This window comes from Pararge aegeria, chromosome 19, assembly GCF_905163445.1.
Source record: "Pararge aegeria chromosome 19, ilParAegt1.1, whole genome shotgun sequence".
Taxonomy (NCBI): domain Eukaryota; kingdom Metazoa; phylum Arthropoda; class Insecta; order Lepidoptera; family Nymphalidae; genus Pararge; species Pararge aegeria.
Window position 1 is genome coordinate 7,843,919 of NC_053198.1, and position 12,621 is coordinate 7,856,539.

The following is a 12,621-nucleotide window of genomic DNA, read 5'->3' on the forward strand; positions in this document are numbered from 1 at the left end:
GGTAATAAAAAAAGGTTATAGGTGTATGTTACTATACATAGAATTTGAATAATACGCAACCAAACAGTCAACGAAAGTCGTTTATTTTTTCGCCTTTACAAAATAAAGTATATAATATGGCGTTGGCCATGTCGTTACGTTGGGCCGCTCGCGAACAATAGGTTAAAAAAAATATTGGCTTTAAAGGTCTGGAGATGGATATAGGATATTGATACCGGGAACTTTTTCATATCACAAAATAAATAAATAAATAAATAAATAAATAAATATGTATATATATATACTAGCTGACCGCGCCATCTTTCCACCCAAACGCATTCCGAAAAATTTATTCAAATCGGTCCAGCCGTTAGGAGGAGTTCAGTGACATACACACGCACACAAGAAATATATATACATATATATTTTTATAAATTTACTAAATAATATCAGTCAAGTAAGTGGTTCAACCGAGAGAGATATCGTTAAATGAATAATTATTTTTTTATAAACCTTACGAGCTCTCTTAGTAATTGTTACCTACTTTTATTTTAACATATATTTTTGAGTGTTTTATGATTTTTGTGTAAGCATATTTTTTATTTTTAGGAGACGATTTTACAACAGAAAGTGAAACAGAAGATACAACGGGTACAACAGATATTAGCGGGTCTGATTCAACACTAACGGAAACTACCGAATTGGTGTCAGATTCAACAGAAAGTAGTACAGAACTTAGTACAGAGGAGACTAGTGAGGCTAGTACTTCTAGCACAATAACTGAAGAAGATATAACTGAGTCTACAATCGCAGACCTAACTACACTGACATTCCCTAGTGGAACCGCTGACGTTAGTACAACTGCAGACTATGATACAACAGAAGACATTAGTACAACCACAGACTCAAGTACAACTGCAGACTATAGTACAACTGAAGGCCTGAGTACAACCGCTGACCTCAGTACAACCACTGACCTAAGTACAACCGCTGAGCTTAGTGCAACCAACGACCTAAGTACAAATGTAGATCAAAGTTCAACCACCGAACTTAGTTCGGCAGCAGACCTTAGTACTTCCGCAGATCTTAGCACAAGCGCAGACTTAAGTACTACTGCAGAAAGTAGTACAACCGAAGGCTTAAGTACAACCGATGACCTGAGTACAACCTCAGAACTTAGTACTACTACTGACCTTAGTTCAACCGCTGACCTTAGTACAACCGTAGACCTAAGTTCAACCACCGAACTTAGTTCGGCCGCAGACTTTAGTACAACCACAGACATTAGTACAACCACAGACATAAGTACAACTGCAGACCTTAGGACAACCGAAAACCTAAATGCAACCACAGACCTCAGTTCAACCACAGACTTAAGTACGACTGCAGACTATAGTACAACCGAAGGCCTTAGTACAACCGTAGAACTAAGTACAACCGAATATCTTACTACAACTGCTGAACTCAGTACAACCGCAGACCTTAGTTCAATCACAGACTTTACATCAACCACAGATCTCAGTACACTCTCAGACCTTAGCACTACCACAGACATTAGTACAACCGGAGAACTTAGTACAACCGCTGAAATTAGTTCAACCATAGACCTTAGTACAACTGCTGAAATTAGTTCAACCGCAGAATTTAGTACAACTACAGAGCTTAGTGCGACTGATGACCAAAGTACAACTGCAGACCTAAGTTCAACGACAGACCTTAGTACAACATCAGACTTAAGTACAACCTCAGACTCTAGTACACCTACAGACTTAAGCACGACCACTGGCCTTAGTTCAACTCCCATTGAATACACTACCGCTTCTTGGATATGGACCAGTTCAACAGCGCGAAAACGGCAATGTAAACCAAGAAAACCGAGCTGTAATAAGAGCAAATTCGGTTGCTGTCCGGACAAGAGAACGCCAGCACCTGGACCGTTCGATGAAGGTACTTTATTACTGCCTCTTTGTTCCTATCATTAAAACTAAGAACTTTTGTCCTAAGACTTTTCAAAACTCAGTATTAATATATTTCATACAAAAAAAAATATTATTTATGTAAAGTGACATTGCACTGTAAAACCAAATACTTACATGTTATTCGACAACGTCGCCTAGTTAGGTCATTGACTGCACGATAGAATTGTTGTTCGCGCTATCTATATAAAATACTAGCTGTCCCGGGAAACTTCGTACCGCAGATTTTTTTTTTTGTGAATGTTATATTTTAATACTTATTATCCTATTCCGGTCTAAGAGAAATCCAAAAAATCATATATCATAAAAATTGGTCCAGCCGTTCTTGACTTATAAATGGTGTAACTAACACAACTTTCTATTATAAATATAGATTTAATATTTAATATTTCACAAACTATCTAGTTAAAACTAAGTCGTAGAACAATAGTTGTTAGTTTTAATGTAAATAACTACAGGCCGAGAGCTTTCTGGTATTTTTTTATTTAACCCTAACTAGTTAATTTAAATGATGTAAGTGTATAAACTAGCTAATGTAAACGAACTAACTAGTTAATATATCGCAATGTGAATTATGGTTGTATTTTATATCTTCCTATGAAGAAGTCAGACTTTAAGCTCAGCTTAAGTTCATCTGTTATAACAGCGCACAGTGAACTGTCAAGTTTGATACCTTCAAAACATGGTTCAATTTATTCGACCTAGGAAAGAATTTGGTCATAAAATAAGCTCGGTCCATTACATTATTTGGTAGTACCATACTCGTATGTAACAATAATTTCAAAATTCAATAAGTAGATACATAATTGAGGTGCTGCTACATAAGCTGTGATAGCCCAGTGGTGCAGACTTTGGCTACACTTTTGGGCGGCAGAGTTCGAATCCCACACGCACCTTTAACTTTTCTAAGTTATGTGCGTCTTGACCATATTTCAGGTTTTATATAATGTACTAGCTGTACCCTGCCACGCTTCGCTGTGGCACATTGTGATTGAATGGTTGAGAAAAAAAAGATAAAACCAATCCTTGATGCGTATTATATATCATGCTAAAATTTCAGCTCGATCGGTGCAAAACTTTTTGAGTTTTTGAAGCGTACACAAACCAACATAACATTTTACATATATAGATATACAAACTCTGTTTGATATGGGACTAGCGGACCCCAGCGCCATCTGTTGGGCTGATTTGTGAATCTAAACCATCCAGGGTGCCACCAAAACGTACACCAAAAAATATCATTCAAATCGGTCCAGACGTCTAGGGGGAGTTCGTTGACACCCACGCACACAAGAAAAATATATATAAAGATAAAAATTCAAAATTCAAAATTCATTTATTTCAAGTAGGCCTCATTAATAAGCACTTATGAAACGTCAAGTCTGTTTGTAGTCACTCTTCCACCGGTTCGGAAGGCAGATTCCACTAAGAAGAGCCGGCAAGAAACTTAGCAGATTGCTCTTTTCCAACATCATTTTAAAGTTTAACAATCTTTAGAATTTTTCTGTTTTGTGAGTGATGAGAGCGGAATGGCCTGCTTCCAAGCAGCCTTGTCGTTTATACAAAGTCTGGTTTTTATAATATATGTAGTGGTAGACTATAGGGATAAGTTTTTGGTAGAGTTGACCGGTGTTGTGCTTTTATGAATTACCAATTTAATTTTAGGTTGCAAGGAACCAGACACCTGCAAAGATTCTGAATTTAGATGTTGTCCCGACGGCGTGTCACCAGCCAGTGGCCCTCATTATAAGGGATGCGAGATAGCTCCGTGTAACCAAACTCTTTATGGATGCTGTAAGTCAGACAACGTCACGGCAGCTGAAGGTAACGATCAAGAGGGTTGCCCGCCTGCCTGCAAATCATCTAAGTAAGAAATATTATTATTATATTATTTACACATAAATTATTAACTTATATACAATATTGTAGTCCTATTTTTAATAGACTTTATCGTTAATATTACCGTGTCTGTCTCGCAATCTCAAAACATTTATGTTTTGATCGCCTTAATTCTGGAGCGATTTTAGAAAATAAAAAAAATAGAAAACCGGTGAATAATCGAAATTTGTTAATGTCAATAGATGGTTTTTCTTCGGTGGTAAAACATTTATCCAGTATAAATTAATAAAAGCATGTTACAGGTATGGTTGCTGCAACGATGAAATTACCGAAGCTATTGGTCCTGAACATGAAGGTTGTCCAGAAACAGGTAAATAATATTATGATATGAAACTTCACACAGTTAAGTACTTATTAGTAGCCACCAGAAATTCCCAAGCAACGAAAATATGAAAATTTAGAGAATAATTTTACATGTGTGCCGTTTAGAGTTAGAGCAATGAACCTCCATTTTTAGTATCTGTCATCCCGTCTAATCGAATCAGCTAGTGGAAGACGAGAAATGTTAAATGTATTAAATGAGGGAATCATACATACATACATTTATAATGATAGTAACTACACTCATTTACCTAAAACTAAAGCTATCAGCTCGGCTAGTATGGGCAGGGGACAATTATCTCCGCGGGGAAAGGATATAAATTTATCTTCTCTTACAGCTTTATCAACTTTCAGAGCATTGGCGCACAAGTGGAAATAATATCCAAATAATAAACGGGGGTAAACTTCACCCGTGCTTTAGCATCTGGACACGTTAATTATATCCTAAGTCAGGGTTTATAATCGGGAGATAATATTTTGGTCTCCAGCCTGTGCTAGCCCCGCTGGATTAAAACACGCTCTAGTTTAAAAAGAAGCCCGCATCTAACTTAGCCGATTTAGATTATCACTAGCTGACCCGTGCAACTTCGTCTGCACCAAATCGGATATTACCGGAAAACACAAATAAAATGACATTTTCTAAAAATGAATCCTAGTTAGATCGTTTATCGCCCCCGAAACCCCCTGTATATTAAATTTCATGAAAATCGTTGGAGCCGATTCCGAGATTCCAATTATATATATACAAGAATTGCTCGTTTAAAGATATAAGAGATATATAGTAGTTATAGTTTATATACGATACTAAGGTAAATATTTCGTTTAATTAGAAATAACAAGCACCGAACCTACAAGAACCGAAGCAGCCACACTTCCAACAACAGAACTTGGAAACTGTGACACGACAGAGTTTGGATGTTGCTACGACAATGAAACTGATGCCTCTGGGCCCAACGGGGAGGGTTGTCCGTGCAGTATTAGTGAATTTGGTTGCTGTCCCGATGGTATCACAACAGGTAGTTTTTCTTACACTGCTATAAAAATAATCTGCTCTAATTAGAATATTAAGAATTGCTTTTTAATATTATCGATTATTCTATCATTTATTGGTTTTCAGTTTTTTTTTAAATTCTTAACAATGCTTACAAAAACAAAAAACACTATTAAAATTTATAAGAAAAAAAAAACCACCCTCCGCTTGCGAGGCTTTTGTATGCCCAAGCAACCGGCGGTCAGGGCTCCAGAGTGAGGAACCTCCTCACAATACGCGACGTTTCAAGGACTGCCTTCTGTATCCGACCCTTGATCCAACAACCAAGCGAAAGCTTCTTAATATGTTGGTCGAAGCTTTTCGCGAGAAGACCATTGACTGAAACGACGATCGGAACAATAAGTGTCGACTCACTCCACGTGGCGCTAATCTCGTGAGCAAGGGCCAAGTATTTAGATACTTTTCCTTTTCAGCTTTCACCAGATTATCGTCATGTGGAATAGTAATGTCTACATTAATTGCACGACGCACTGATCGATCGACTAGCACTATATCAGGTCTATTAGGTGTAATATACCTGTCAGTGATAATCGTTCGATCCCAGTAGAGCAATGCACTGCTATTTTCAAGAACTGACGCTGGGTCGTACCTATAGTAAGGCATCTCAAAATTGTTATTTATTGTTATCCATTATTATTATTATTTTTCTCTCATTTATTGTTTTTTTTCTTAATAATGCTGAATTATATAAATAAAAATAACATTATTAAAAAGTGCCTGCCTAATTTAGCTTTATTTCTGTTACTAATTGTAGCGTTCTTCGTCAGCGTTTATTACGCCCGAAATCCCGTGGGAACCGATTTTTTTCACTTTCAACTAACTCTTTGCAAAAAATCAAGTTGACTATGTTATTTTAGGACGTAAAGCAAGTCAAGCAACTTTAATATAAAAATATAAATAATTGTCTCCAGCGATGGGTGCCAACTTGGAAGGTTGCATAATGTCTTGCAATACATCTGCGTACGGTTGTTGCCCTGATGGTGAGACACCAGCTCATGGACCAGAGTACGAAGGTTGCTGTCTCCAAAATGAATTTGGCTGCTGTCCAGATAACTACAACCCAGCTAAGGGTCCTCATCTTGAAGGTTAATGCAAATATATAGTAAAACAATATTTTAAAAAAGAAGACTTTAGGGAAATGTGTGCAGGAATACGTACCAAGACGAATAAAGATTTATTGATTTATAACAAATATTAGACTTATACTTTGGTATACTATACAAGGTTCTGTACGCAGGTTGCAGTTGTCAATATGCTCACTTCGGCTGCTGTCCAGACAATGCATCAATAGCCCATGGACCGAACAATGAGGGTTGCGGTTGTCAGTACACACAGTTTGGTTGCTGTCCAGATAGGTAATTTCCTCTAATTCAACCAGATTTCGTTTTTTCGTTTCGTTTTTTGTTCTCAAAATTATTCATTGCATTCTATGTTTGTAGGCGCACAGAAGCACAAGGCCCAGAATTTGAAGGATGCGGTTGTCATACATATCAATTCGGCTGCTGCCCTGATGGCATCACTATCGTTACCGGACCCAACCTCCAAGGATGTCTGTGCATGCATTCCAAGTATGGCTGCTGTGGAGATGATGTTACAGCCGCTAAAGGACCCAATAAAGAAGGATGCGATTGCTCCAACAGCAAGTTTGGCTGTTGTCCTGATGGAATAACTGAAGCTAAAGGCAAAAAGTTCCTCAATTGTTCTGACATACCTGAGAAAAAACAAGGTAAGTAAAACAATTGAAACCAAAACCAATGGCATTGGTTGATAGAAGTGCAGCTAGCTGCCTCTCGATATGCTGAAGTCGTACAAGAGAAAATATTTTAGCACCTAAGCACTCAAAGTTCCGGCTTGATGCAAGGACGAGTTCCTTGATGTGGACTTCTGGCCTCAGCTCGTAGTCTACTGTCGCTTTTGAAAAGCAAAATATTGTTTTTCATATAGTGGAATTTTAATTTTTGTAATATATTTTATGTGTTTTTATATGGGCCTGCCGGAAGAAGAACAAATAAATAAATATAAACATATGTGTGAGACTGCATCTTATTTACTAACTTTCTGTTAATTTGCAATCCGCAGTGGCCTGCGGATTGCCCCAAGACAAAGGCCCATGTGCGAACTTCACCGTGAACTGGTTCTATGACGTATCATACGGAGCTTGCGTACGATTCTGGTACGGTGGCTGTGAAGGCAACGGCAACAGATTTCTTAGCCAGGATGAATGTGAAGATGTCTGTGTACGACCCCCACCAAAAGGTAAACTATTACTTTATTATTGACTAGCTGACCCGCGCAACTTCGTCTGCACCTAGAAAAAAACCTAGAAACTAATTGCAGCGCTACCTACCAGGTGGACCTGTTTTATTTCCTAACTATGTTATTCGCGGCCGTACGAGTTATTCTATACCCGTCGCAACTTTTAAGCGATAGGTTCAATTTGAATATATTAAAACTGAATTTGCAGGTATATAATCAAACTTAATATTTATATTACTTTATTTCTTTCGCATTTATAATATTAGTATTTAGTAGGATGATACGCATGCATTCGATCGTTGTCCCATATGCCTCGCGACTTGTTGTTATCTGTGAAGAGTTATGTCCTTTATCTCCGACAATATTTATCAGATCATTCATTAAAATTAGACAAAACATGCTTGATAGTATACACTTTTAAATAAAAAAAGAATTATAAAAATTGGTCGAAATATAAGGGTGCTCCCTCACCGGGAGCATTCACGTGTACTGTAACATTATAGATTCGTCTTTGAGCATTACATTACAATTCTACCTCCCTGACGCTCCCTCACCGGGAGCATTCACGTGTACTGTAACATTATAGATTCGTCTTTGAGCATTACATTACAATTCTACCTCCCTGACTGACGAGTATTTGCGTATATATCAATACAAGGTGCGCATTGTAATGCTCGGTTCTCCTCCTTCACTGATGTATGCCCGTTTTGTATCATTACAAGGTGCGCATTGTAATGCTCGGTTCTCCTCCTTCACTGATGTAATGCTCAAATCTGTAACGTTACATAACACGCGAATGCTCCCGGTGAGGGAGCACCCTAAGGGAGCTATGAAGTAAAATTGATGAAAAATTTCATCCCATTTCCCGGAGGAAACTTATTGTTTATCGGGATAAAAAGTATCCTATATGTTGACACAGTATATCAGCTACCACTATACCAAATTTTATATAAATCCGTTCAGTAGTTTTCACGTGATGCCCGGACAGACAGACAGACAGACATACAGAGAGACAAAAATTAAATAAAAATCTGTTTAGGACTCAGTGTCAATTATGAAGCATCCCCCGGTCAAAATTTTCAAAATATATTAAATGTACAGAAATCTCCCAGTTACAGTTTTATTATAAGTATAGATTAGTGGTTGCAAAAAACATTCAGCTTAGTTTGCTACATTTTTTAAAAAAGTAGGAGAATTGTTTTATTTATAATTTCTTCAATCTTTATCTTCTTTAAAATGAATAATTGTTAAGTTAACATAACCTGAGGATGCATCAGTGTCGGAGCAAAACGCGTGTACAGCGTATATAGCTCATTGCCGAAGATCTGTTTGGTGTGGAATATAAAGACTGAAGAAATTATAAATGATACCGGACAGATTCTCCTGCTTTTCGCGGAGTACATTATAACAAATAAAGCTAAATGTTCATTCCATATATAATGGAATTTCGCAAAGTAACGCCTGCTTCTATACAATGGATTTTAAAAATTTGTACCACTAGCAGTCTATTCTCTTTTCCTAATTCGAAGATTGCCTAGCAGAGATCGCTATTAAGCGATAAAGTCGCCTCTTGTATTCTTCATGTTTTTGTTTTTATTTTGTATATATTAATGATGTGGTATACATGAATCGCTTCATGAAATCAGTACGAAATGTATAAGACTAATCATAGTTTTTTTTCGCAGAGTCTTGTGACCTACCAAAGGTAAAAGGAATTTGCGAGGGATACAATGTCCGATGGTACTACGATGGGTCTCGGGAGGAATGTTCTCAGTTTGTTTACGGCGGGTGTTTGGGAAATAACAATAACTTCGATTCAAGGGACCTCTGTCTGGAACGTTGCGAGCCAGAAAAAACCGAAGGTAATAAAACTATATATCTATGTCGTACTTACGTAATAATGCGTTTTTTTTATTTCACCATGGATAAGCCCTTGACTGCAATCTCACTGGTGGTAAGTGAGGATGCAGTTTAAGATGGGAGCGGGTTAACCTGTTAGGGAGTATGGTAGTCGTATAGTAGAAATCGCCCTGGAACATCTAATCGCTAAGCGGCACATCTTTGTCGGTACGGTGGTAACTAGCCACGGCCAAAGCCTCCCACCAGACCAGAGAAAATTCAAAAATAATAAATTCCGAAATTGCCATTACCGTTGCGCCACTGAATTGTAAAAAAAGTACACTGAGCACTGACCAGCAATCTGACAGTTGAGACGGTGTTCAAAGTAAAGCAGTCTCATTTTCCATAAATTAAAAAATATTTTTTACATAAGTGCATACATTAATTATTTTAAATATGCATTAGTTACAGACTGTAAATATTTTAACCTGTTTGTATGGTTGTACCTATTGCCAGTATTGGTTGTCATGAGTCCAAGAGATTAATTTCTCAATGATTCTCTTGGACTCACTTTGTAAACCGCACGCCACACTGCAGGCCTTTTTGTTTGATTGACGGTAGTGATATCATCTCTTTACCGGCCCTTTACGTACCATCAGGCCTCCTCTGAGAAGAAGCGGTGATAGCCTAGTGGGTAAGGCTTCGGCTTTCCTTTCGTGTAGACCGAGTTTGAGCCCCGGCACGCACCACTAATTATGTGCGTTTTTAATTCAAGCAATTTAAATATCACTTTATTTATTGAGACCTGGCATGCCTGAGAGTTCTCCATATTGAAGGGCGTATGAAGTCTACCAATTCGAACTTGGCTTGCGTAGTACACTACGGCCTACACCCTTATCATTCTAAGTGGAGACCAGTGAACTGTAGTGGGCCGGTGATGGGTTGATAATGATGATGATCGGTCTACTCTGAGAATGAGAAACCCTTAACACTAAGCAGTGGACCTGTATCTCTTCAATATTTGACGGCCGAGTGGCGAAGTGGGCAGCGACCCTGCTTTCTGAATCCAAGGCCGTGGGTTCGATTCCCACAACTGGAAAATGTTTGTGTGATGAACATGAATGGTTTTCAGTGTCTGGGTGTTTATCTGTATACTATAAGTATTTATGTGTATTTTATTCATAAAAAAATATTCATCAGCTATCTCAGTACCCATACCACAAGCTACGCTCACTTTGGGGCTAGATGGCGTTGTGTGTATTGTCGTAGTAGATTTATTTATTAAAAAAAAAATGTGATATTGTCTATTTTCCAGATCAATGCAATCTGCCGATCGAGCAAGGCTCTTGTTCTGGGAACTTCGCCCGGTGGGGCTACAGCATGGAACGCCGGCGCTGTGAACAGTTCATCTGGGGCGGCTGCGAGGGCAACACCAACCGCTTCAGTTCCGAAGCGGCTTGCATGCTTCGATGCAACCCACCCGGCGCCCCGTTACGTGAGTCACTAAAAAAATGGGGAAAAGCAACTAAATTTATACAGCACAGAACGCGTAGTCATCGTTTAAGGATAATATAACACACAGCTATGTTAAAAACAACTTATAAAGGTTTTTTTTTTTAACAGCAAAGAGCTATATTTAGTAAAAATATTAATGTTAACGTCCGTTCAGACAGTCCATGGCTTACTGATAATTGCAGGCTGATTGTCGCAATGGGCAGTGACCCTTCTTTCCCAGTCAAAGGCTGCGGGTTCGATTACCACTACTGGAAAAATATTTGTGAAAAACATGAATGTTTTTCTGTTTCTGGATGTTTATCTGTATATAATAAGTATTTATGTAGGTATATGATATGTAAAAAATATTTAGCACTAATCCAAGTATCCATTACACAAGCTACGCTTACTTCGGGGCTAGATAGCGATGTGTGTACTGTCGTAACATATTTATTTATACTGTAACCCACGTTTTGTACAGCCATCAAATGTGAAATTTTCTACTTAACTTTTTTTATTAAATCGAGTGAAAACTAACTACGGTTGGTATGGTATTGAGAGAGCGTAATTTTGTGATAATACTGTTTCCCCGTTTTATAAACAGATGGCGCTCTTTCGATCCATACAAATCTTATTTACTCTCCAGGTGATAGAATAGGTGGAAGATCTCACATTTGGCACTCTGAAAAATCTCATTCCGTTACTTACTTTATTTACTCGAATTTTAGGCTCGAAGCTAGTACGTACGGTATACTTTAAGAAAATGGTTTGGGTACACACTAAAACGAAACTAAAATATATAGTATGCATGCATGTTTGCAGGTCTCTACTTGAATAAGGCTTGTTGGAAAAGGTACAATAATCTTAACGATGAACAAGAAATAACCGTTGTCACGGAAAGTGATTTTTATTGTTTATCCCGCGGAGTGAAATATCCGTTTTTCGAAGTGATAATCATTTCTCTTAATCGAGTATTTTTGATACCTACTTGATATTGATGGTTGCCTAGTACCCCTTTACCATAAAGCCTTTTTATTTTTTCTTGGTTCCATATGATCAGTCTAGAAAGCAATTATTAACACAACTATTTTCAAAGGTGGTGGTGTGCACGGTAGTTGCAGTAGCTAGGTTAAAACGCTTGTATAATCTTAAGCCCTGATGCTCTATGGCGTTTAAATCTTAACTGCGCACTTAATTTATTTTGTGACGCAGATTTTGACAAGTTAAGTTTGTTTCTATTTATGCGTCACAAATTTCGGTTAAGGTGACTCTAGCCAGTCGCATCTTTATACAAAGCACTTAATAAGCAGAACAATGTAAAAGCATTGTGTTGTGTTCTTAACCTTAAATTAATCAAGATATAGCAAACAAATAAACAAACAAACAAGCAAACAACATAAGTAATATAGGTATATTACTTTTGTAACTTGCCCTAAATTTTACCTTCATACTGAAATTATTATTATTTTACCCTTGGTTATAAAATTCAATTCAATGATTTTTGTGTAAAATTATCATTTTTTTATGATTATGAATAAGTATATATATATATTTTTATTTTTTTATATATATAATTGCTATTTCTCGTCTCTCATTGCCTTATTCCAATAGTTAAGGTAGCCTGGAAGAGATCACTGTTAGTGATAAGGCCGCCTTTTGCATATAATTTATGTTAATGTAAGTATTCATGTGTGTGTTTCCTTTATTATGCAATAAAGTTGTCTAAATAAAATAAAAAATAAATAAAATTTACACACAAATGAAAAGATAATAGGGCCAATTATGCTGCACTCAGTTCTCTAAACG

The 12,621-nt window shown here is 37.4% G+C and overlaps 1 protein-coding gene across 2 annotated transcripts in view; it reads left to right on the plus strand.

Moving 5' to 3' along the window:
• Window positions 1-12,621, plus strand: part of LOC120632001 (papilin) — a 133,675-nt gene that overhangs the window by 97,418 nt on the left and 23,636 nt on the right. For both annotated transcript variants that reach the window (XM_039901733.1, XM_039901734.1), the window contains exons 18-27: window positions 589-1,926; window positions 3,621-3,822; window positions 4,097-4,164; window positions 5,006-5,191; window positions 6,138-6,311; window positions 6,464-6,581; window positions 6,666-6,952; window positions 7,306-7,482; window positions 9,168-9,344; window positions 10,637-10,816. In XM_039901733.1, the coding sequence (XP_039757667.1) occupies window positions 589-1,926; window positions 3,621-3,822; window positions 4,097-4,164; window positions 5,006-5,191; window positions 6,138-6,311; window positions 6,464-6,581; window positions 6,666-6,952; window positions 7,306-7,482; window positions 9,168-9,344; window positions 10,637-10,816 (2,907 nt within the window). The remainder of the gene's footprint in view (window positions 1-588; window positions 1,927-3,620; window positions 3,823-4,096; window positions 4,165-5,005; window positions 5,192-6,137; window positions 6,312-6,463; window positions 6,582-6,665; window positions 6,953-7,305; window positions 7,483-9,167; window positions 9,345-10,636; window positions 10,817-12,621) is intronic.